This window comes from Aptenodytes patagonicus, chromosome 5, assembly GCF_965638725.1.
Source record: "Aptenodytes patagonicus chromosome 5, bAptPat1.pri.cur, whole genome shotgun sequence".
Taxonomy (NCBI): domain Eukaryota; kingdom Metazoa; phylum Chordata; class Aves; order Sphenisciformes; family Spheniscidae; genus Aptenodytes; species Aptenodytes patagonicus.
Genome location: NC_134953.1, coordinates 64,406,885 through 64,434,424, shown reverse-complemented (window position 1 = coordinate 64,434,424; position 27,540 = coordinate 64,406,885). Strand labels below are relative to the sequence as shown.

General features: G+C 37.3%; 1 protein-coding gene across 1 annotated transcript in view; it reads right to left on the bottom strand.

Moving 5' to 3' along the window:
• The window catches only part of FAF1 (Fas associated factor 1), a 172,812-nt gene that overhangs the window by 142,117 nt on the left and 3,155 nt on the right, over positions 1–27,540 (bottom strand). Inside the window, exon 2 of the mRNA XM_076340229.1 lies at positions 12,884–12,952. Coding sequence (XP_076196344.1) covers positions 12,884–12,952 — 69 coding nt within the window. The remainder of the gene's footprint in view (positions 1–12,883; positions 12,953–27,540) is intronic.

Genomic DNA, 27,540 nt, shown 5'->3' with positions numbered 1-27,540 from the left:
ATTTATATGAAACTCAGTACGAGCTTTCTTTGATGAAAGGAGTCATTTATTATGACTTTCAAAAAACTTCCCCAAATGCTACAACTCATAGATTTTACTTTTGGTTTAAAATGTCTGGTAAGCTAAAGAAACAAAGTTCTGCATTTTGTGTTTTTCTTGCTCGTTTTGCCTTTTCTTCCTATTATATATTTAATGTCTCCTTGATATAAAAACAGTTTCTCTCAAATCACAAATTCAGAAAGTTTACCCCACGCTGCTTTCTACATTAGAAGAAGACAAGACAGCTCACCGTCTTAGAGGAAGGGGTGCTAGCAGCTTTTAGGACTGTATTTTGAAATATAACCAAAAAATGGTTGTTTTGTTGTTTCACATTACAAAACAAATAGAAACCTATTTTAATATTTGACTGACCCTTTCAGCATTTAATCCCAGATTTTTTTCTCGCTTTGATTATACAAGTGAATATAACACCAAAACCTATATACAAAACCTCACTATAGAGGGAGAGATGACACGCAAGACAAATGTACTGTGGTTTGAGTTCTGTAGAATTAAAAAAAAAAAATAATAATTAACTGTTACATTTTGGAAATATCAGCCAGTATTCCTGTGTGCTATCAATCCATCCTGCTTGAGGATCACTCAAGATTTGTTGAATTTAGACAAATTAAACATGTTTTTTCTAAAGCTAAAAGTGTAATGAAATATACTAAAAGGCCCTCATTAAGCAATCTAAACTACACTAGAAAACTCATTTCTTATCTTTTGTATTTTATTATATATTTCCACAGCATTGAAAGGGTCATTTATACTACTCTGTTTACAATTGTAATTCCATTGCAATTAATTCTACTCCTAATTTGGGTTAAATGTGATATTTCCCTTGAAATACAATATTCTTACTCTAATTTTTTTGCTTTCACATGATAAATTGCTTATCCTAAAGATTTAAAATCCATTATTTTATTTGGTATTCCAGCAAAATAAATGGATGATAAAACTCCAAATGCTTTGTACAATGGGGAGCTTAAAAAAAAAAAAAGGGGAAAAAAAAAACAAACCTGCACAAATGTTATCCAGAGAGGAAAAACAAATAATTAAATGATAAGGGATAAAGGAAAGCATTAGTGAGACAAAATATGCATGAAAGGACCGAAAAAGCAAAAGTGAATTTTAAATTGCTTCCAAACTATAAATCTGTATGACAAAGGAACATACTTTTATATAAAATAGTAAAGCAAAACAGGACAAGCACAAAGATTTATTAGTTCCTTCTGAGCACAGAAGTATTTCTTACAATGAAACTAACTTGCAGGGTTCTGCTATAGGCATATATTTCAGTAATAACAGTAGATGTTTTGAAATAATGCTCCCCTAATAACATTCTTTTTGGCAAATACTAATTTGGGCTTGTATTTTCAACAGAACTGATACTAACGGGTAATGCCAGATGTAGACATGTCAAAACATTTATTCTGACCTGCTGATACTGTGATTTCAGGAAACTGGATAAAAAGTAAGACTATGCATAGACTTTTCTTGTGACCAGTTTACAACAATAAAAAAGTGGAAAGTCTGGGAATAAACAGCAGAAGTTTTACTAACTGATGCTGACAAAAACATACTGCAAGTATTAGTCAAATACTGCAGTCAATCTGGATTAATAAAATAAAGGTTTACTGAAATCAGCTGTAATACAATCACTTCTTTCTGCCCCGACATCGAGATTGTATTATGAGGTTCCCAAGCAGAGGAACATGGCTTCTGTGCAGCTTTATGCAACTATCAAGTCTTGCCAGTTACAGGCAAGTCTCTTGTGTGTTATTCTAAACAAGAAATTCCATAAAAAGTTCTGCAGAAATACCAATTATTTTAGACCAGAGGCTTTTTACAAACAAGATACACTATCACCTTCCTACATACACAGCTACTTTGAAACCATTACTATAACAAGTAATAACTGCTATGAGTTTAAGTTATAAAAAATATTATTCGGTTTGGATTTTTACATGAATGCAATATTTAAATTTAAAAATTACCAATTATGCCCCAGTAGTAACAGAAGCAACCTCTACCTTTGTTATCTTTGGCAGGCTTTTCAAGGCAAAGAAAGGAGTCAGCTTTTTCCTGTAGCTTGTGTTATACTTGCTGGCGTTTCCCCAGCTTTGCAAGTCTCAAAGTATTTCCAAGTGCTAGACGTGAAGTTACACCCACAAAGTTTTTACAGAATGCCAACATTTGTCCCCATCGTGGTTAAAAATTAACCAAAAGCTGTAATTGAACTACAATGAAATGTCTTCTATGCATTCACAGCATTGGCACAGATGCTGGTTCTCAAATTACTTAATTTACTTCATTTTTCTCCTACTCATACATTTCCAGCATGACTCCATGACAGATTAATCACTTGTCAAATACACGTTTATAAGACGTGTGCAATCTTCAGTTCAACTAGTCACAGAGTAACATACTACAAACGACTTTTAGATACCTCATTAACAGCCACTTCACTATTAATATAGTCTAGAAATTTGCTCTTAAATTCGAACGTCTCAGGATAAATTAATGCTAAGCAATCTTCATAGAATTGCCAATACAGAGGTACAAGCCTCTGAAAATAACTATTTGTAAAATGTAAGGCGGGTGGGTAATGCCTGCCTATAGCTACAAAAATACTATTAGGCACTACTGTGATCTCAGGTGCTGCTTTTTGGTTATTCTCAGAACACAAAAAACTCTCTATTACAAGAAACAAGAGTCTTTTTCCATGACCAGAAATCTAAGTTTATTAGTCCCATTCCTTGTTTGATCACTATGCAAGAAAAACTGAAGTAAAGGAGCTCATTTCTTAAGGAACTAAATTCCATCTGTTATTTGGAAAGGAGACACACCGCTTACATCACTTTACAATGCCGACAGCAAAGTTTTACCTAAAAATCTACTCAGCTGTCTTTCTGGCCAGACATTAAAATTTCATATGCATCATCACAGCTACATGGCTACAAAATACAGACATAAAACACATAATCACAATCCCTTTGTTATCCTCCGGTGAATAAAGCAGGCTTTTTCTATTAGAAAAATTAAAATGAATAGTTATGAAACAAAATAAACTAGACTAACATAATCCCCTTAAGTGTCTAGAAAACTATCTGCTATATTGCAAGTTAACCATTGCATTATCTAAAATTGTGAAGGGGTGGAAGATACAGATTTCTTCACAGATACTGAAGAATTATTCCAGTTTAACAGGAACAAAAGGGTGTTCATCTAGAAGACACTTTGCCCAAGCTATACTAGTTTTACCCTGTGGGAAAAATATTTACCCCATTACACCCTCCTTCAATCAGCAATGTGAGAATTAGTCCCTTCTGACGAATCAAAAAAAAATGCAAAGCATATATGAAACAGCACTAAAGAAAACACCTTTAAAGCCATGACTCAACTGCCTTAAATAAAAAAAATCCCTACCTCCTTGAGAGCTATCAGTTTTTTCATCCTCCCAAATTTCAAATTGAAGGACAAAATAATTCCTGTATTTAATCCTAATTCATGGTTTCTATAAAGTTGTAAACTGCACATCCCTTGGCTTCAATCCATTTAAACGTGGTAGACCAAAATGAGCCCTAAACACAGTTAGTCACCTACTAAACAAATAATAATTTTACAACGTTAGAATTTTAGCAGTGCCTTGAAAAGAGGAGACAAGAATGACACTGCACAGCACCAGTTTTCCACAATGAAAGCTCAAGCGTTCCCAAGCACTGAGGCTTTCAAGACGTCTTCCATGAAATAAGCACCATGTTTCAGCAGAGAAGCATTTTAAAGAAATTAAAACTGTTTTCACCAAATTCCCAATCTTTCTCAGACAAGGCTTTGCCCTGGTAAGAAGACACAGTAACTTGTTCAGGTGTGGGGGAAGAAGAGTTTGTATTTCTTACACATTCACCTGCCTTAGGACCAAAAAAGAAGATGACAGAAATAAACTTGAATAAACCAAATGTTCCTCTGGGTCTAGTACACGACTTAGCTATTATTTGTTGGGGTAAAGTGCATTTTGAGAGGGTTTTTTTGTACCTGAATAGTCCCAGGCAAGATCCATGGGAATCTAATAAAGTTTTGGGATAGCAGACTACAGATGAGGAAAACAATTAATTTCAGTTTTCAAATCTTTCTCTACAGACAAGCCAGAAACTGCCCCCTTCCCAGCCTCTTTCTTTACAGAGGGAACACTGTGAAACTTGAGATTCTTGGATATTTACACAGTATCAGCAGCTACAGCATTGATTACAGCTTTCATGAGTTTCCTTATAAAAATCACAAGATAGGCAATGTTAACATGATCCAAGCAGTGTTTCTCAACCTCTTTTGAAAGAGCAAAGGGTCATCCAAACAAGAGAACAAATCCAAAGACCACTTAAGTTTGAGAAAAAAAAAATCCAAGGGACCAACCTATGTAATAAAATAGTTTTATTCAAAACAATCACATGTTTAGAACACACAAGTTAGACACTTGCTAATTTTATTCTCCCCTTAGTATGTTTGTTTCCTTGCTTGCATGTGTCAGAACGCATATATGACATTTTTATTGGGTTTGGCTCCATTTTATTTTAAACTGTAGTTGCTCTGCTGACCACTTTCTGATGTCTAACAGACCACTTTGCAGGCAGCGGACCAAGACTGATGCAGAGACACAACAGGATCAATTGCAACCTGTGCTCTCATCGAAGTCATGTGAAATGCCTATCACAGTGGCAATACATTGATCACTTTCCTACATCACCTGAGGTATCAACTATTGCCGTTATTAAAAGTCTCAGAAGAAAGCAGTCGGGATTTGGTAGGACCATGAAGACTGGGCTACCTTGCTGCCAGCAGAGGTAATCTTCCTTCCTTGAGGCACATTATTGAGGTGACAAAGCAGCACTCTTACTCTGCATTCTGCAAGTAACTCCTCCACGTGTATTAGTGGCAGTGTTTGGTTTTGGGTTTGGTTGGTTTTTTTTTAATAGATGAATGCGCATACAGCTATGTGGAAAGCCATGCCATGCTTACAACTGCCTATAGATCTGCACATTTCATACGGTCTTCAATGGAGAAAAATATACAAAAAGGAAACATCTGTTTTACCCAAGATGAAGGCATTCAAAAGTAAATAAAAACAATGAATTTAATAATCATAGGTTTTTTAAGAATTAGCTAGTCTTCTTTGCTACCACCCAGCTGCATAAAATACACAGCATGCATCTGAGCTTACACAAAGACACAGAAATGTCACTTTGGGAGCTGCAAAAAAGCTGGAAATACAAAGAATGAGAAATCAAATTATTTTTGCAAGCAGGGATCCCTAATTTAACAGGAAGTACATTAAAGACTTCCAAAAGGGATTTCTGTAGTCCCTTGTAAAACAAAAGTTCACATACAATTTAATTGTGTCCTACTAGAAGAGATTATTGCTGCAGTTGGACACACAAGAAACCTGCAACTCCTGTATTTTGTGGAGAACAGGCACCGTGCCCACAGGACGCTTGCACCAGCTGGATGCCCGTCCACCACCATTACTTGTCATTACCTAATTCAGAGCTTCCTTCTTCCTTAGCTCTGCTGGCAGCAGGATTTTGAATGCTGTCCAGGCTACTCAGTGCAGTAACAGCAAGCATAAACTAACTGAGCTGACAATAACACGTTCGACAGGACACCAAGATCCAGAAGAGGACACCTGCCTAAAATAAAACTTTAAAAGCTCCTGGGGGAAAAAAAAAAGGGGGGGGGATACAAACCTCTGGTTCCCACAGGCAGATGTGACCGTTCATTTGACCACAGGGAGAATATTATTAGCAACACAGACTTATCTGTGTATTAACAGAGGAAATCCCTCAGATCTAGTCCTAATGAGAGGAGCACACCATGAACTTCTCACTAGTCCCATAGCGAGTGCTGTCAAATGTGTGCCATATTCAGTATGCAACTCTGAAGTAAAGAAAACAGCAGGTCAACAATACAATACAACATCACCCAGATCATGATGGACACGATCACCATAATGTGTAGTCCTGGTCCTCCAACCACTGAAATACAGCCGACTTGGAATGAAACAAGAGAGCTGCTAGACACATGACAATACTGTCCCACATTTGAGAAAGGAAATGGCCCAGTGCCAAACCTAAATTGATCGCCTAGTTTCCGGAGGCAGACTAATTCAAATCGATCAAAAAAACATACAAAGAGATACCACATCAAAGATTTTGCAAGGCAAACCAGTTAGAAAAAGAGACAAAAGACATCATTAGTGTATTAGTTTTTACAAACTTATACTGAGATTTACTACACATTATAACAAAAGAACTAACTTAATGGTTACAAAGCAATAAAAGATAGAAATAACAGATTGTTGATAACTGTCAAGAGCCAATGGCCCACTTTCTGCCTAGGAATCCCATCTAAACTGACACCTCCAACAGAAATAAAGAAAAATTGTAAAACCCTAGCTCATTTTTCTCAGTTCAATTTTTTTGTTGGTTTTTTTTTACTTCTTTCTTTCCAAAAGACAACATTACATAGAAGTAAATATAAATATATAAACAAAATGGGTACTTATATTAAAAAAATCCTGTCTGACAAATAATTACTATTTTTTAAGAGGTTTTAAACAGCAAGATGCAAAAAACACTCATCTTAGAATTACAGAATCATTTAGGTTGGAAAAGACCTTTAAGATCATCAACCATAAACCTAACACTGCCAAGTCCCTAAGCACCATGTCAACATGTCTTTTAAATACCTCCAGGGATGGCGACTCAACCACTTCCCTGGGCAGCCTGTTCCAATGCTTGACAACCCTTTCGGTGAAGGAAGTTTTCCTAATATCAAATCTAAACCTCCCCTGGCGCAACTTGAGGCCATTTCCTCTCGTCCTATCACTAGTTACTTGGGAGAAGACATTGACACCCACCTCGCTACAACCTCCTTTCAGGTAGCTGTAGAGGATGATAAGGTCTCCCCTGAGCCTCCTTTTCTCCAGGCTAAACAACCCCAGCACCCTCAGCCGCTCCTCATAAGACTTGTGCTCTAGACCCTTCACCAGCTTCATTGCTCTCCTTCTGACATGCTCCAGCACCTCAATGTCTTTCTTGTAGTGAGGGGCCCAAAACTGAACACAGTATTCGAGGTGCGGCCTCACCAGTGCCGAGTACAGGGGCACGATCACTTCCCTACTCCTGCTGGCCACACTATTTCTGACGCAAGCCAGGATGCCATTGGTCTTCTTGGCCACCTGGGCACACTGCCGGCTCATGTCCAGCCGGCTGTCGACCAGCACCCCCAGGTCCTTTTCCGCCAGGCAGCTTTCCAGCTGCTCTTCCCCAAGCCTGTAGCACTGCATGGGGTTGTTGTGACCCAAGTGCAGGACCCGGCACTTGGCCTTGTTGAACCTCATAAAATTGGCCTCGGCCCATCGATCCAGGCTGTCCAATCTTTTGTGTAAGTTATCCATTCAAAAGAAAAAATTATAATTGAGAGTTGAAGCTTTATAAAAACAAATGTTCAGAATATACAATTTTCTCTTTCCAAGGTATAGAAATGCTTTTTGTCAGCTGACTCTTGGAAGCTGTTTATGACAGGAACTGCAAGTCATCACATTTCCAGGTGGACTAAACTGCTGGTTTTACTGAAGTTATACTGTGCTTTGAGCCTCTACCAGAATACAGAATAATGAAAGCCAGTATAGCAGGAAGGCACAAAGGTTATTTTAAGAATATATTTTGAAAATAAAAAACAGATTTTTTTTTTTCAATAATCATTATACACATGTTTATAATGAAGTGAACATGGGATAACCCCCGCTTTATTTTGATGAAATTTATTTTCTTCTTGAAGTGATGTTAAGCAGTACCTACATTTCATGTCTTTTCCAATAGACATTGTAATAAAAATAATTTTAAAAACCAGTGAACAGGAGTAACAGAAGAAATGGTCATACTGGAAAAAGTAGAAAATTAAGCATGGTGAGTCCTGCCTTTCATTCAAAAATCCTGTTCTGATTACCAGTACAGAATATAAAGTCACGCTATATATGAAGGATTTTGAGTTTTTCATTAAATCTGTGAAAGGTACAGGAATCCAAGTTTTATGCACAGATACAAGCATTTGATATGAGGAGAGCAAAGAGCTGTTACCTATGTAATAACCTCATATATACAAAGGTCCATATTGCATAGGATCAAGAAGTACATTCATGGGTCATTTCCTTTAAATTTGTACTATCATCAGGAACATTTCAAAAGACACACAGTTGTGATTTTTCATACTTTTGTTTTATTGTCTTTACACAAAGTTTAAGACACATTTATACCGTGGTTCTTACCTTCAAATGCCAAAACAGAAGGTCATAGTTAAATGGGCAAGCTATGAAACCATCAGATTTTACAACAGACAGAAATTCCTAACTTTTGCTTACTCTGATGTTAAAAACTATTGTAAATAAATAGATCTAAAGAAACGACACTCAGGAAATAACATATCAGCAATCCTGGCAGGCTTAAGAGAGTTGCTGGATCCATTTATTGCAGAACAGTTTCATAAAGATGAAGGCCTGAAGAGATCATCATATTATCTATGTTGATCTTCTGTATCTCACAGAACATCCGTAACATTTCATTGTTCGGCCTATAATAAGCCTAGTAATTAGGCTACAATGTTCTAATAGAGAAAAAAACCTAAGCTGCTATATATGCAGCAGACCACCATAAAGGCCAACTCATACACAACGGTGGGGAACTAATTATTGGCAAGATTAGACTTCATTATTGGCAAGATTAGACTTCATGATCCCACCAAGCAATTTACACGCTGTTATTGCATATGAATTCTTCTGCAGCACTCTCATGATCAATTTGATTTTAAGCACTTGAACAAAGCCTAGCAACCAAACATTTATGAAAGACAGTTTCCTATATCACTTCAAACAGCTACAAACATGATTTGGACACTAAAACATATACAACTCTGAGACATTTAAATCCAATTTATTTAGTTCCAAGTCAAAGATAAATTAATGGCAGTTCATGTTGTCTTAAAGTATCGCGTATAGAGGAATAGACATGAAGACTTCTAATGGGGGTAGGTAATCTTTAAAAGTTCAAAAATAGGAAGCTGATGTTTCAGTTCTAAACTGAAAAGAAAAAAGAATTCAGATGAATTCTTAATAAAAACCATAAGTGGCTATCAGAAAAAACTAAACCAAGAAAGGAGTTCCTTACACTTCACTCAGGTTTGGCTTTGTTTAAAGGTAAGACCAAATGTCCAAAAGATACAAAAGACAGCAACACTCACTGAAGTAACAGGAAAGACATTGGTGACATTTTAACCCTTGATACTAAAATCTACTAGCAAGACAAGGGAAAAAAAAAAAGTATGGAGAAAATAAGCAGCGGGAATATTGCATCAGTGCAAACAAATCCTCAAAAAAGCTTACACAAAAACATAGTACTTGTAGCATGACATTAGAAACTTGTTTTGTGAACTATATAACCTCTGCTGTCTCTGTGCATTCTGATGTACTACTTTGTCAGCAAGTACTTCACTGTTTCTGTTTTGGGATCCTTTTGCTTTCCAACTCACCAGCACTACTTGCTCTTGGTTGTTTTGACTGAAGTCCCAGAGGAATAATAAAGCCCTTGAGTTGAGTCTCATAAAGTTCAAGAAGCAACAGGTACTCAAGGGAATCTTCAATCTGGGTCCCTAGCGCAGACTCTGACAGTGCATGACTTTTTTCCCCAAACAGGAAAATGGAATTGAGATACAGACAGCCTGAATGAAGAGCAAGAAAGCTATCTCTTCCAAGACAAGAACTTCCTTACGTTTTTGGTTTTTTCCCTAATGCTGCGGAATTGCCTCTGAACTGATCACCTCCTAATGGGACTTGCTTAGCTTTCTACTTCATATTGCCCTGGGTGCCTCACAGAAGCTTTCCTGATCAAATCCAGAACTCTGATTTTACTTCCAAAATCAGGAGGAGGAAAGGAATCCACATTTTAAAAAAAACAAAACCTCCACCACCCCAAAAAAAAAACAAACAACAAACTGAACACCTGTATGACTATATTTTACTACTACTTCTTTACTTTAGAACTGTAAAATCACCTAAAGAATGGGTTGGTTTTGTTTTTTTTTTTTTAAACAAAGATACATGTCATAAAAATGCTCATCCCAATCTATGAATTCAGATATTTATCAAAAACTTGAACTTGAAATAAGCCTCTGAATAAGATGCACAAAACTAAGTGAAATTAGAGAAGAGAGTGATGATGTTCTTCCTGCTTACCTAACAGTTTGGTGGTCAAAGGACGATAGAGGAACCCTTATCAAAATCATCACAACTTCACTACTGTCTTCAAGATTTTTAACTAAGTCCTACAAAGTTTGTTTTCCTTACAAATCCCAAAAATGTTTTGTTCTGCATTGAACAAAATATTTAGTGCCAAGCAAAAGGATTTTTTTTTTAATTTTTCATATCGGCTAAAAAACTCCAAGACCTTTTGGTTCCACCAAAATGAAGCCTTCCCTCCTTCCCAATTTCTTGGCACTGAATCTGTACTTGACTACTGAATCAAAGGTATTATAAAAAAAAAAAACACCAAAACCCCCCAAAAAACCCACACGTGGACCGTACACTTTTAATTTTAAAATAAAAAATGCTCTATCTCTCAAGTCATGAGCTTTTTTTCATGTATTGTTTTGACTTTTGAAATGCTAAAATCCCTAGCCTAACAAAGAGATGTTTCTCTCTCAAGCTAGCAAATCCTTTTCTTCTTACATTCACATTTCTTTTGTCTTCTCTCCTCTTTCTTCACTCTTCCGCTTCTAACTCCCTGTTAGATTAGCATGATTTGGTTTTCACTCCCTTTTTTACAAGAAGACTGCCTTTAATAAAAAGGAGACAGTGTCCTACTAATGACAGACTCTTAGGGTATCTTCTTCACTTTTACTGTCCCCAATTTTTTTTTTTTTCTTCCACAACTTACCACTTCCTTTTCATAGACACTCATTCATCTTCTCCTTAGTTTGAAGAACTATATACTTTCCTGAAGTACCTCTCACATCCCTAACTTTCTTTCCTCTCTTACTTTCCATATGCCTTTTTTTAAGCTTGCATTTTTGGGTCATTACTTCTTTTCCCACTTTTCCCACTATATTCTACTTCTAGATCATTTAATCATCACTAATAAAATTAAGTATTTAAAGCTATTCTCATAGCCATTCTCATAGCTTTAAATACTTCACTCTCCCTTTCTGCTCATTCTGGAGTCTCAAAAGAAAAGGAAAAAAAAATCAAAACCGTTGTTCTTAGTTGTTCTTACCATTTTTCATCACAATTTTCTCATTCAACCCCACCTGTGAGCATTTATTGTAAAGCATATACTTTACAATTTGCAAGTCCTCCAAAACCACATCCAACTGATTTAATGCATTATACTGAGAACTTTACAACCTGAACCAAATGCATAAGGCTATTCCTTGCCTTCCCATAAATACTTTAATTTTCAAAACGGCCCATGCTAAGCCACAACAAACTACTAGGACAAAAGATGTTTTTAACTATATCACTCTGTCAACATACATTTGGGTTTTTCTGTTTGAAGACACTGATGATATGCGCTCCCTTTTGCTCGTTGGTGTCTCACTCTTGCTTATACCATGATGTGTTGCAAAATAAAGACTCCATATACTTTGGCCAACATTTATTTTAAACGTTTAGTTTCAAGTGTTTGGAGTACATAGCATTTGTTTACAATAGGTTACAGTATTACATGTCATTTTAATCGTTACGCCTTAAAAGAAACACAATATTCACTCTAACAAACTCAGTTTGAAACCCCACCTTAACCTCTGTGATACTTTGTTTGTAATTATTAAAACAGAGAACACTCTAAACAATATGCTGGGAACACAATGTGGCAGACAGTTGAAACTGTATCCATAGTCAACTTTGGAAAATCTAATTTGATTATGTTTTTTAAATAATTTTCTGATAATTTGGACTGGTCCAAAGATCACTTATTTGGAAAAGAAAAAAAAAAAAAAAAAAAGAAAGAAATCAAAGATATTGCAGTTTAAAGGAAGATCACTTGCTTTTTAATTGTTTGTTCTATCTTACACTTTTAAACCTTAAGAAAATGGATTAATAGTTTCTTTATTTATCCTGATAATCTTATGCAGAGTCTTAAAGTACCTGACTGTTTTGCTTGTTTTATTGGTTTCCTCCTATTTGTCTGCACATTGAACCTTGTTACAAAACAGACGATAGGCTTTTTTAGGATGAGTTTGTTTGTTGGGTTTTTTGTTTGTGTTTAACCATGTCTGGATAACACCAAATCCAAATAAGGTATGGCCTTAATCTCTGACTCAGTTCTGCATAACTAACAATAGAAGAGCAACTATCTTATTTTTAAACTAAAACCATATGAAAGATCGAAGAAGTTTTTTTACCTTCCATTTCTTCGACAGGCACCTAAATCCTCAAAAATCTTGTGTGTATACACAAGATGTCTTCTAAAAATGCTACCCTTAATTATACTACTTACAAAATTATGCATACAATTAACCAAAAAGGAAACTAAACACAATATGAAACATTGATTTAAAGGAAAAGAAACAAATCAAAAAGGTATGAAGACAACCAGAGTATACCAGGGTATATACAACTCAATATCATGTTAACTTAGCAATGAAGCTTTAACAGACCAGAAACAGTCTACACATAAATTGCTTGCCCCAGCCATAAGACACACCAAAATTTGAAATAAAGATAATAGCTGTCTCAGCAAGATGGCATGTCACTGTTACATGAAGTTGATCTATGAAGTCATTTTCTTAGAATACTTACCACTAAATCCCAGTTATTTTGTTCAAGCAACGTTATAGCTTCATCAATATTTTCAATACCAGTACATGCCTAAAAAGAAAAAGAAGCAGTAAACAGAATTAAAAGCATTGATCAAAATCAGAGTATTGATACTTATAACTTAATTAATTGCAGTAAAATGACAGGAAAGGTATAGGTCTTCCATTTCTGTTAGGAGAGGGTAATCCAGAAATCAGGTTTCAAGTTTTAAACATCAAACATTTGGATATAATTCCCTGTTCCACCAGAGGATTCTTGTGTAACCTTGAATAAGCCACCTAGGGAAGCAAGACAAAGTAGTTATTTGTAAAATTAGGACAATAGTGCTGCCCCATAAAGGCGTTTTGAGAATTCTGCGTTCAAAATTATGAAACACTCATACTACCTTAAAAGGGAGCACAAAAATAGTTAATACTTAAAATTATGTTTGAGATGGCTGAAATATTTTGTCTAAAGCCAGAAACACATATATAAACCCTATTACCTCCACTATCGTCTTACACCCCTACTCACTCTGGGTGTTACACAGTGCAGTGTAAGAGGAAGAGAAGGTGGCAAGTATGACTTTTTGATCGTAAAAGTGCCAACTTACTACTGCATGTACAAATGAGTACCCCTTGTGAAACTATTTAAAGTTAAGACTATATAATGAAATATTTACAATGTTTTCCTTTCAGACAAAACGCTTGCATGTTGTTCTAGCCCTATACTCTGGCTTTACTTAGTTCAAGAAATCTAATACAATAGCATTTTTAAAGTAGTGATAACATCCCACAAAATGGTATTGTAAATTGAGCTTAATTCCAAATACGAGAGCACCTCTACTCAGCAAAAACCTTGATGCAGCATCCTGCTTTCTTTTTTTGATACCCATATCTTTTCAACTATGCAACTTCAGCAGGCAGAGCATTGCTATTCATTCTGCCACATATTTGCTACCATTCACATCGAAGGACATCATATATATTTCACCAGAGGGGAAAAATGGAAACAGTTAAGTTTCTTTCTGGAATTTATCTTTCATCCTAATCAAAGCTATGCTCTGTATTCGAGCATACAAGATGAGTTCAGACTTTTACAAGATCTGAAACATGATCATGTTCCTTCTGCTCCACCACACAGTTATATAAAAAGAAGTTTATATAAAGTCTATATAAAACTACATTAAAAAATCCCAACCTTTCAGCAGTAATAGAGAGAGAGTTAGCAGCAGCAAACAGATCCGTTTTCCTGAGTCCAAAGATATATAGTCCTGTTTTTCCTTTATGTGATAAGAGAAAAAGGGGGCTAGGCACAGAAACAGACACGGTTTTTTTCTCCCAAGACATAAAAAGCCATCAGGTCATACATTTTCCATGCTCTGACCTTTCTCCCTATTTACAACAATGAAGAAATAAAAAGTAGAAAAGAAATCACAGAGAAATTCAAGGCCCATTCTATCTTCCCAAATTCAACACTGAAGAATTCCACACTTATGAAGCATTACATGCAGTATGTCTACACAAAATGGACCAGTCTAGAGGACCACAGGGATCACAAGAAGACATTTTAGAGATTTTTTGCCTGCAGAGGGGAGGCAGCAGTTTCTATTGACCCACAATGCTCTCATGGCCAGGTTGATTCTCTCTGGAACAAGACAGAATTTCTTCCATTGCTCACAGCATGTTGTGTTAATACTGAATTTCACCCACTTTGCATCTGGAGTGCTAAAAAATTAAAAAAAAAAACCCCAAACCAACAGGTTTGCTCTTCAGAAGCATCATTTTGCCTTCTTTTTCATTACTTCTTGCAGTTACTTCTGAAGCTAAAAATGAGACAACACTTTAACACATTCCCTAGCAAATGCGAAGGTTATATACGCTTACACCAGGTAAGCCTGAGGAGTGCAGGGCTTGAGCTTGTCATTTCTGAAATCACAGGAGGGTTCACACTACCATAAACCTGCCACTGAAATTGATGTCAACAGCTCTGCTGCAAAGTATTCTTACTTTGAGAAAAAGTTCTGCAGAAGTGACAGTCTGAGGTTCTGTTTACAGTTAAGTGAAATACACTTAAAAATCTGGTCATTACAGAAATAAAGTTACTATTTCTCATTTATCAGCCCTGCAAACTCTGCATGACCTTTCTAAGAACTAAGTTGTGTTCCAACCTACAATAAGAACCTGACCAACAACATATTGTTTTCAACCCTGGGCTGTGCGGATGAAGTTGATGAGAGGGTGCCTAGAATTCAGGGCTCAAATACCGGTTTTAGCTGCTCCCTCTTCCGTATCACCCCTGCAGCTCAGCTGACTTGCAACTGTCCATATGCACACTCTTAGCCCATACTAACCGCAATCAATTCAGCTCACTTCGGCATACTTTTATTTTGAGATAAACTAAACAAAATTAGCTTACTCTTCTGCCAGAGCACACAGTGAAAGGAGCTACCTCATCACAGCAGAGGCAGAGTAATTAAGCAACTAATTCACTTGTATGTCTGCATCCTTCCTAAATCATCTTGCTGGTGATTTACAACCTAAAATAGAACCCTGCTCTTTCCCTCTTAGCAATGCAGAGTCATTGGGGTAACAGGAACACACAGGTATAAACAGTAACTAAAAATTTAAAACACATCAGAATTCTTAATAGCCAAAGAAAGCAGTTCTGTTGAAAATTCTTGGACCATTTTTTACAGTCACTTTTAACATTTAATTTTGAGGAGTTCTAAAACTAAGATTTCACTTTCCAGATGGACTATTTTTGCTAGTTGTCAATGAAACAGAAAACAAACATTTCTGAATGACAACAGTGAATGAATGAGTGCTACTTATCGATGTAACCATAAAACACCCTGTTAACGTCACAGTTGCAGCAAACTAATGTTTTTCAGAATAATATTTCAACATGAAAGAGGAGAATTGATTCAGACACCACACACTGCCATATACAAATCCCTGCCTCAAGTCATGATCCATCACCAGTCTAAACATCAGCAAGACCAAAAAAAAAAAAAAAAAAAAAAAAACCACACCAAAACCTGCATCATACCATGCAAGATGAATTCAAGAAAATCATCTGGTTTGCACCTTTTGAATTTTCCCTAAGAAATTAAGCACACAAGACAGGTAGTTGTCCCTCATTGGCAAGCATGATGTGATGTCAAAGACTCCTGGAGCAGCAGATTAGTCCCAGAACAACCTGGACTGCTTCTGCCTTTGTTTTCTGTAGGGAAACACACACAGGAAATCAACACGTTCTGTGAGCCACAAAACTAACAAAGTCTGGTTCCTCGTGGGTTTTTCTCTCATCCCTAATTGCAAGGGCTGATTTAATTTTTTCCTACATATAAATATGTAATATTTATAAGGGCTTCTTTTGATAGACTTCTTTCCATGTTACCTGGCTGTATTTTCATGAAATCTGGAAGCATTTAATTGGTATGAGTCCAGGTGTTCAAAAGTTATTTGTGGGGACACCTGGGCACCATAAGCCTATATGTCTTACTTTTTTAGGAAGGCAGACTAAAAGTCAGAGGGTTTACATAAAGATTTTTTGCTCATTTTTATGTCTTTCATTCTACCCAAGCAAGAAACAAACAAACAAAAAAATTGAATAGGGGGAAAAAAAAGCATGTTACATTTGTGCAGAACCAAAAGAAAAAAAACCTTCAAAATATAGCAAAGTAGATGAGCTCCGAAGATGCAAAAACACATCTTTGTTACTAAGAAAGTAAAGTGATACTAGTTGAGAATTTTTTTTTATTCACAGATTTTTTCAGCTTTATTTTCATGAGAGACCTACTTAATAAAAGGCATTAAATATTTTAGAAGAAAATTCCTACCAGAATACTACTAACTCTTGATTCAATCAACAACCAGCACATCCTCTAAGTCATCAAACTGAAAAAAACAAACCACCACAGTAAAGCTAAAACCTTCAAGGCTCACTGATTTGTAAACCTTTACACATCAAAAAGAAACCAAATAATTTTTTTTGAAGGACAAAGGGGAAGAAAAGGTAAAAGAAGTTCCTTCTCCTCCTCTCTGCATTTCCTCTAAATCTAGGATAGCATTTTCACCCTTCACAGCAGCTCCAGCTCCAGAGACTGTGCAGTCTCTTCTGTGTTTTTTTCAGACCATACAAGAGGAAAACGAATGTGAAAATGAGAAAACAATTGTTTTGCACTGAATGCACAAAATCAGATTCTGAAGATAGTTATTGAATGTTAAAACAACTTTCTTAGCATCCTGCTCTTCCAGGCCAGGTAAGTGTTTCCACCAAGCAGATTTAGATTTGCATATAATAAAATTTCAGAGTGCTGCTCCAAATTTTTTTCAGATAGCTTCGCAGATTAACCATCACCTTAGTGATGGAGAGCTTACCCTTGGAAAGACTCACAGCTAACCATTAGGGGTCCTATTTAACTGGCACAGTAACCTTAATCACCACTACGTAAAAGAAGCAAAGTAGCCACTGAGGAAACAATTCAGTAGGAGAAAAGTCAGAGGGCAGACAGACTTCAAGGCATTCAAGACAAACCTAGGAGGTGCTTCCAGAAAGCTGTAATGCAGGATGACAGACTTGCTCTTCTAAATCCCTTGCAGGGTGGTCTGACCCTGGCAGCCGTAACAGCTGGATCTGGGTTTTGAGACCCTCTGTGACCCCCCACCTCAACAGCGCAGGCTTTAGCCTACCTCCACATCACAGGAAAGCAGCTGACTTCCCCATCTGGCGGCAGCTGCCGTTGAAAATGCTCCTCCTGCACCTGCTGCAGAGATCCAGGCAGTTGTTAGACAGCGAAGCTGGAAGGGACAACTGCTGCTCCTAACACAGAGAGCCGGGCTGTTACTTCTGCAAAAGCCGGGAAAGCAACAAACAGCTGTTGCTGTCTCAAATAGAGTCAGACTACTGTTGCCCCGACAGATAGAGGGTGGCAGTTGTTGCACAGAAGCTGGGAGCAAATGGTATTTGGCAGCAAGGCAGAATTTATCTCACCTGTGGCACCATTCCCCTTCTCACCAAGGCAAAATGCAGCAGTCAAAAGTATCCAGAAGACCACATTCAGCCTAACAGCCAGTAGTTGGATATGGAGGACGTAGAAGTCTGCCTCTCTCAACATTTTTGTTGAACAATTCCGTACTTCCTTTGACTACCAACAGTAGCTATATTTTCTCCAAACAGGCACCATCTCTAAGCTAACCCAAACGAGGCTTTAGCCTCGAACGTTTTGCACAACAGGTTCAGGCCCATTAAAATCTGGCAGACAGATGGCTGTGAATTACACTGTGCACCACTCTCTCCTGTAAAAGTCAGCTGGAAAAAAAATCTCACTTTGTGCCTAACTAATCTCCACATGCACTCTGCAGTTAACATCCTCAGCTGCAGTCTCCTGCATAATTTAGAGCAGATGCAAATACAGGTACCATGCTCAGTCCACATAACCAAAAGGATAAAACTGGAGCCGTAGCTCCAAGTACCCATAACAGCAACAAACTCAGACAACTGATCTCCAGGGTAGAGTCACACCAGTTGTCAACTACAGACTTTTTCTCCTCTCACTAATATCACATCCATCTGTCTCAGAATAAGACTAAGCTACTGTGATTCAATCTGATGCCTAGTTCTCAGACATTGAAACAGCTGATACAGCGTCTCCTGTGCTGGATGAAAAAGGGGAAAAGAGCTTTCTGCCATCAGCATTTTGTTGCAACTATAGCTCAGTCCACCTTTTTAATATTTATACAAAACTATAATGCCCAAAGAAACAACTACATTAAGGCACCACAAGACTCAACAGGTTTGATCACCTAGAAAGAAAAGCTTTCACCCTTTGGGATCTCCTACAAAACCCCAGGAAGCCAGCATTAATACATCTCCATCCACTGCAACTGCACAGACAGTACCCTAGGAAATGCTTACTTTTGAAAGTACACAATAAATTTTTATCACTAGATACAGCAATGCAACTAGAGCTAACTCTATTCCATAAAGATATATGAGGTTTTAAAGAGAAATCAAAAATGCTGGCAAAGAACAAATATTGTTAAAATCAATTCACTATCCCTTTGGTAACTTACTCTTCAAAAGATAAGAGAGACTAGGAGCATGGAAAACTCTTTTTGAGTACAGGCCACTAACCTGCTCAGAAGGATGGCTGAATTCTCCAGGTCAGCAGCTTAAAAACAAAAAAACACTCAGAACTGTTCTTAAGCAATATCCTTTGCTATATCTCATATGCTATTATCTTCTTGCATACTTGCCCTCCAATATAACCGAGATCTAGTTTGCTGTTTTATTCACCTCTTCAATTAGAACCAGACAGATCAGTTCACAGACACACTTCAGCTTCCTGTCAGGTTTCACATATCTCAAAAGACAGAGAGTCTACAGCCTCTCTGGGCAGCTTGTTCCAGTGCTTCACCACCTTCACTGGGAAAAATTTTTTCCTTATATTTAATTATAATTTCCCTTGCTGTCACCTGTATCCACTGCCTCTCATCCTCAGACTGTGCAACTCCAAGAGAAATTTGATTCTATATTGTCTGCTATCACCCACTCTGTAGTTGAGACTGCAACTAGATCCCCCATTAGCCTTCTCTTCCAGGCTACGCAAACCCAGCTCCCTTAACCTCACCTTTCACAAAACATGCTCCAGCCTCCTCCCCACGTAGGCAGCCCTCCACTGGCCTTGCTCCACTTTCTCAATGGAGGGACTGATACCGGACACAGTACTCCTGGTAGTAGTGGTTTCACCAGTACCAAGCGGAGGGGAAGAATGGCTTCCCTCAGTCTCCTGGCATACTAGTGCAGCCCACTATGTGACTACTACTTCTACTAGAAGAATCCGTAATTCTCTTTCTAAGCATTCCTAATAAAAATCAGGTTTCTGGATGTAGGATTTTTAAACAACCCAACCCCAAGTTTCCTGTTTCTAGAGTGAAACATAGTACCTTGCTTCCTTTTCCCATCCCTTATGAGGAAAATGGCTCAGTAATCAAAGATAATAATTAAAATTCTACAAGGAAGCCAAGGGCAGTTCCAGATTATATCTGCTAGAAGTCTACTCAAACCCAGAAAGCTTTAGGACACTAATTCACATATGACATATTAGTAAGTGAGAAAATTTTCTTGAAAATTCACACATACAGTGTTGCAATGGTAATGCAATGGTAACCTGAAAGCAACTGAAACAAAGCATAACACCTGTTCCCCAAAAACGGGTAAAGTTAAACCAATATGCTCAGCCAAGCAAGTAAAGGCTTTAGTACCATAATACCAGATTTAGGATCCATGTGTATCTCCCCTCTGGACTATCAAGAGATTCAGCACATTTGGACGCTCACAGCTGAGATTTTTTCGTACCTCGGCTCTTCTCATCCCAGAATCCGGCCTGTCTCAGGACCACCTCCACAGACTGTAACACCAGCTACATGCGCGCCCCTCTGTGGCATCCCCTATCATTCTAACCTTGCAACAACCCTACTGATGTAATGAGACTGATCGTATTATGAGTCATCCGTGGTTATTAAATTAACTTTTACTTCTTTCTGTTTCAGACAAACACTTAAAAAAAACCATCCAGGCATATCAACTGAGACACAAACTGAAAGGTCACCTACTGCAAGCATCTAAATGAAGAGATAAGAATGCTTCTCTGTTTTTACATAACTCAGAAGACCATCTGGTAAAAATTAAGATTCACCAGCTGTTCACTTAACAAAAACAAGCTAATACACTTACCAGTATCAGAAATTAAGAAAGGGTTTAGACAAATATGCCAGGCTAAAGTTTTGCCCAATGCATTTCAACTCCCACCCCCAACTATTTACAAGCTTCATTGTTCTACTATTTGAGCATCACCTTAAGCAAAACTCTAAAGTAAGGAAGCATTAGTCCCTTTCTACAGGAGGAATGGGGGATAAAAAAAGAAAAATTATATTTCTGAAGGTCACAGAAGACATTTCTACCTATTAGTTACCAAGCAGACAAGAGTGAACTTTGCCCATGCTCCGAGATGACTGCAAGCCTTCTGAACAAAGCAAGCAGGGTACAAAGTCTAAACTGGTAGCATGAAGCTCTAACCACTTCTTAGCAGAACTAGCTAACTTGGCACCATGCTAACCTCTTTCAAATGGTTTCCAGCAGACTTTGAACACTCCCAAGACTCTGGAGCAAATTCTGCTTCCAGAATACCACGAAAGCACATCCCTAGGAAGCCCATGAGCTGGGCCAAGACATGAACTCTAGTCTCCCAACCCCCATGCTAACACTCTAGCGTTTAAGCCATGTGCACAACATACAAAGAGCAGTGCTCAAACTGCATTAAAAAACAAACCAAAACAAAAGTCAGTACCCATTAATTAGTACTCTGGACTACTAAACCCATTTGTCTTTCCTGGAGACTGAAGACAGCCTTTACCCAACAACGACAAAATGCTTTAATTAGGATTATCCCAAAGTTTCTGTGCTTGTTTAATACTTTAATAGAAGTATCTCAGTGAAGGTAAAAACCCCAAGATTTCCTGAATCGCAGTCATTTTGCTCTTACAGTATCTTATACATTATCACATAGGAAGAAAAACTGATGGAAAACAGAAAAGAACTGCAGAGGTCAGACAAACACTTTTGCTTACTGGATATTTGCAGTTATCTCCTTTCTCCTCATTGCCTCAAAAGCAGTAGGACCTCAAAAACAACTAAATAATAAACAAAAGCCACTTTCTAGATAAGCACACAAAGGAAGAGTACTATTCCATACAAAAATATTTTACCCAACATTCCACAAACACTCGTTTGTTTTTTTTTTTTAAAGAACAGGACCACAAGGAATGGGGCACAAAAATGATCAGAGGGATGGAACACCTCTCCTATGAAGAAAGGCTGAGAGAGTTGGGGTTGTTCAGCCTAGAGAAGAGGCGGCTCCGGGAAGACCTTATTGTGGCCTTTCAATACTTAAAGGGGGCTTATAAGAAAGATGGGGACAGACTTTTTAATAGGGCCTGTAGCGATAGGACAAGGGGTAGTAGTTTTAAACTAAAAGAAGGTAGATTCAGACTAGATATAAGGAAGACATTTTTTACAATGAGGGTGGTGAAACACTGGCACAGGTTGCCCAGAGAGGTGGTGGATGCCCCATCCCTGGAAACATTCAAGGTCAGATTGGAAGGGGCTCTGAGCAACCTGATCTAGTTGAAGATGTCCCTGCCCACAGCAGGGGGGTTGGACTACATGACCTTTAAAGGTCCCTTCCAACCCAAACTATTCTATGACATATTCTTCAAAACCTGGAAATGGTTTCCAAAATAGGAAAAGAGAACAACACTGAAATCCCAGCAAAGCACAGGTCATACCATAATGCAGGCCAACAAGGACTGCAAAAAAAAAATCTCTCTAAAGACATAAAAATTATGTAAGCTTTTAAAAGCATCAGGACAAGGAAGCCTGCCAGTGAGTCAGTGGGGCCAAAGGAAGAAGATACTAAAGAAGTAGTCAAAGAAGGTAAGGGCATATCGTAAAAGCTAAATGAATTCTGTGTGCTCATATTCACTACAGAGGAACTTAGGGACTATCCTATAACAAAGCTGCTCTTTACAGAGAACTCTCTCATCCTTAAGTGTCAGTAGAGACATATAGAACAAACCACCAGGACCAGATGATAGTCCCCAAAATTTTAAAGGAACTTAAATGTTAATTTTTTTACAGCAGACTGCTCTTTAAATCAGCCTTAATTAAAGGTTAAATCAACCTCACGTTCCCACAGTGCTGATATTAGCTTTTTGGTGAATTTTTTTGGGGTGCAAACCAGAAGGGGTTAAGATTTCTACAATTCAGACAAATTTGACTTCTGTACCATAAGAAATAGCAGAAATTCCAACAAAGTATACAGGATAGAATTAGTATATACATGAATATATATGACACACTGAGGAAAAGTGAACACGGCTTCTACAGAGCAAACTCACATATCACAAAACTACTCAGATATCTCTGAAGAATGCAAGACTAACTCAAGCTGACACAGTTTATTTCCGAAGTCTTATAACAAACCCTATCATCAAACTCTTAAAGTGCTGACTTCCAGAAACTAGGATGAAGCAAATCCATTCAAATCCCGTTTCTTTCGGCTCCTTCCTAAGGACCAGCCACTGCTGCAGATGAGACATTAGGCCAGCTGGGTCTTCGATCTGAGCTGATATGGCACCTTTGATATTTGCACACACAAACAACCTGACCTTTAAAAAAAAAAAAAAGAGGTGACTCAGTTTTGGAGTTCTTGTCTTTACAAATTGTTTCCTGCAACAGGTAAAATATGAAACCTATATAAAATAACTCAAGGGCTAACGTACTGTGTTCTAGTTTCAAAACACCTCTTAAGAACTTCAGTTTTAATGAATTATCTTTTGAAAGCGTAACTACTCCTGCAGAACAAAGACCTGCTCAACCAGTTAGACATAGAGGACCAGTAGATGACTACTTTGATAGACCAAACAACATGTAATGCATACATTAGGGCTTTGGTTTCCTCTTTGAGCAGTTTGTTTTTACAATTGGACATTATCTAGTCAACTCTAAAAAATGGGCTTAATTAGTAGGTATCAATCCAGCCAGTAAGCATGTCATTTCCTGATGAGGGACAAGTAAAATGTGAGGTACTTCCCCAGGCTTTTTATTCTAGTTCTTACAGTAGTTAAAAGAAAGGACTCATCTAATAGCTGCCCCACAAATGCACAAACTTATCCACTGACTAGAAAAATATGAAATCCTATCAAAGATATGCCATGTAGTTCCGTTAATAAGCTATTAACCCTTGCTTCTAGTAGGGAAACACATAAAAACTAGGCTTGCAGTGGTAACTGAACCATGAGAACTGCCCAAATAGAGGGGGAAATTCTACCCTTTCAGACTTCCCAGCACCAATGCAATATTCTTAAGATGGGAGAGTCTCAGGACCCCTTAAGACATGTAGCAACTTGCTCAAATCCTCATCCTCTCCTTTCCCACACCTCCTTCCACACAAAAATATGAACTCGGTAAATGTGTTTACTGTAAACAATCTTTGCTTACCAAGAAATATTAGCCACATTTTATTTTCAATGTGCCAAATAACTTTCACATTAACTTTCAATGAAAGCACATTCCTAGCCTCTGGGAGTACATATAATTAATAATGTCAATATTATAATTAGCATTAGTTGTCATGGCATTTGAAAAAGGATCCTACAGCTACCACCTCTCAATCTGTTTCAGTGACCTACTAACCCAAATACCTATATGAATGGGCTGATGGAAATGGTGACATGATTACTATAATGTGAAGAGTCTTTTCAAGGTAATTGAATGAAAGGAACAGCATAAACCTCTTTCTAAAGATGAATCGGTGCTCCAGTGGTAAATTATTTAGGTTCTTACAGCAGGGCTGTAATGCACACAAATCATAGTATCCTGTTTCTTCTCTATAAATGTCAGATAGTATTTTTAATTAACTGTCATTATATAAGAGAAATTAGCTGGATTTTCCCTGAACATCTATCAGTGGAAATATCCAAGTTATCATGTTTCTAAATGGACATCACTCTTACTCCAAATTCTTATTTGTGACTCTGGAATCTACTTTACCTTCAATTTAAAGGCCAGAAAGGTGACTAGTAAATCAAACTAGCTTTGTTCTGATGAACATGAGCTTTGGGATTACAGAGGAGTCTAAAAGTATCTAAAGAAATTAAACTGTTGATTCTTCAGAAACACACAAAGAACAGATTAATATAAGCAATGGTCTTGGTAGCAGAAAACGACAATCAAAATAACCAAACTAAAACACACTAAGCATGCAGTATGCTTTTATCGGGTCTCTTGACCCTAAGGCCATTTACAACAAACAAAACCAATTGTGTTGCAAACCAAGAGGTCCAACTACCAGTTCCAATGCTGTTACTGTGTAATGCACAAAATTATAAGATGTGATAAAAAGCAACAAGGATTAAAAGGAATTCTAATCAAAATGTAAATTAAGAGGCCTCATAAGTATGAGCTTCAACATCCTACAGTGTCCTAAGGTCCTCTTTTTTACACTGAAAAACAGCCCTGTTAACTATTTCAAAATTTAGCTAAGGATACAGCAACCTATATCCACAAAAAAGGTCAGGTGAAGCAGCGCTGAGCATCTTGGCACCTAACCATTAGAAACTCAGCAGAGTCCACTTTTACCTAAAGATACCCAGTATGAGGGTATGAAGCAACAAACCTGTCTCTCCCAAACCCTGATTTCTAATCTATAGAGTACTGGATTTCCTTCCAAATACTATGGAGAGAGCTGCAAAGCTCAGTCCAGCTGATGTGCTCTAGGAGCGCGCGCTGCGTTATATTCTACAGAGAGGCCACACAAAAGAATGGTTTGGTATGAGCAAGACTGAGGTTTTAAGCTCAGACGATCTGAACACAGAAAAACAGACATTTAGGTGCCTAGGGAAACTTTCTGATGAAAATGTAGGCCTCCAAGAACTTTAAACAAGTTGGAGGACACTTTCCAAAGATTTAAACTTCGATTGGAAGTTTCTTCAGCACCTATCTTTTACTGAGGATCTTGTTCCAAGCGAATTGCCAAACACTTCACAGAAAGTCTGCAAAGAAATCAAGAACAGTCCTTTCTGCTCCAATGCCTTAATGACAAAACAACACAATTTCTTTCAGAAACCAACATTAAGGACATCAGTTTTGCTATTTGTTCAAAATCCCTTTGTGGATGGTTTACCCTTACATAAAATGGTTGAAACACTCTTTCCAGCCCCCAGCATAAGTCACAATCCAGGGGAAGAATCAAGGGTACTGACTTTAAGCTATTCTTATATCTTCCTACCTTTTTCACCCATCAAATTTTTATACTGGCAATAACTTAAAAGTGACAGAAAACCTGAGCCAGCATGCCAACACACACAGAAGAAAGAAAAGCTCCCTTAGCACCCTCAAAAAAAATTAATACACATGTAAATTCTGCACATAGACTGTTAGACAGTGAAAACAGTGTGCATAACAGAGATAATCTTTTACAGGGCTGAAGCAGACAGATGTTTTTCATAACAACAAAAAAATCTTTAAAAATATATCTTGTCAGTTATTTAACAGCACTGTGTTAACTTCCAAGTGAAAAAGATTCTGCAGTTTCTTTAATTTTAGCCATTCCAGAAGGAAACGAGTAGTTTGAATTACGGTTAAATCTTAAAAAAATTAAAATAAAGAAATAATAAGCTGATGTATCAATGTCATGGTCAATTTTATAACTTAAAACATAATTATCTAGCATGCTTTCTCACCTTTCCGTAACTGATGGTAATGAGGTTCTTCCTTCCCAATTCCCCCTTGCTCCTCCCACAAACCTCTGTTTTTATGAAAAAGACTGACACAAAGGTGAAGTTTGAAAAAAAAAAAAAATTTATATACATATGTGTGTGAATCATACCAAAGCAGTCTATTACGCAGTTTAAAAAAAAAATTGCAAAAAGAAAAAAACTCATGTAACTTTATTTCACAATGAACATAGATGAAAAACAGAAAGAAGAAGAAGAAGAAGAAAACTATTAGGTATGTGTTGTTTCAATGAAAGCAAGGGGTTTTGAGTTTTGCCATTCCACTCCGAAGTCTTCCCACCCAGACCAAATCTTGAGCTACTTATTTATTTGGTCAATGAAAAAATGTGAATTCTATGAAAAATTCCCTTCTGAAGCTCCACGTGCCAGATATTTTTGTAATATATGGACACCCAGGAGCTGGCAACTCCCACACTACTCCAACCCTTAGGCCCACTCTACATTTAGAATCGTTGTGAGGATAACCACACAGCATGAATAAAGTGGTCCTACAGGTGGATGTAACTTATAATGACAAAAAGATATTCTTGCTAATTTTAGTCCCCATCCTAAGCGAAGCTGTTAAAAACAAAAGTAAAGGTGCTAGCATACAAAAATGTCAACGTCTGACACTTCTGCCAGTACGCAAAGATTGTTTTTCATTCCTGAACAGCTTAACTATGCCAATTTAACTAAGTTCAGTGCAACTGAAGTTTGCCATTTAAAAAGGAAAAAACAAAAACAAAAAAATCTATTTTCTTTATAATGAAAAGTGGACCAATACACTGTGAGAGCAGTTCTCTTCAAATCCCAGACTGCACAGATCATTAATATATTTGTATCATGTGAGTACCTGGGTATCCCACTGGAGATGGAAGAACATTTTGCAGTTAAACACAACAAACAAAAGAAGAACAGCAATGTTAACAAAAATTGGTAGAAATTATATGCCCTTATTTCCCCCAGTATGTGAGGTATATTGCAGCATCACTCTTTTACCAATTCACATGCAGTCACCTTTTTAAGTAATTTATGCTACAAACACAAGTTGTTGAGTTTTTTCTTAAGGAGTTTTTCCTATATGCCAATGACACTTTGTGGAGAAATTCTGAATTGCATTTAGTAAAACAGCTAAAACTTGTTTGTGCACCTAACTCTACTACTTTAGCTACTTCCACTGAAAACAGTCAGACTACACATGTATAAAGCTAAGCTTCTGCATAATCTTTCCTAAGTGAGGACCTAAGAAGGAAAAGTTAGACAGGTTGCTTATACAGCCCACATGCATGAATACGTACTTTGTACTCTCTGGGTAGC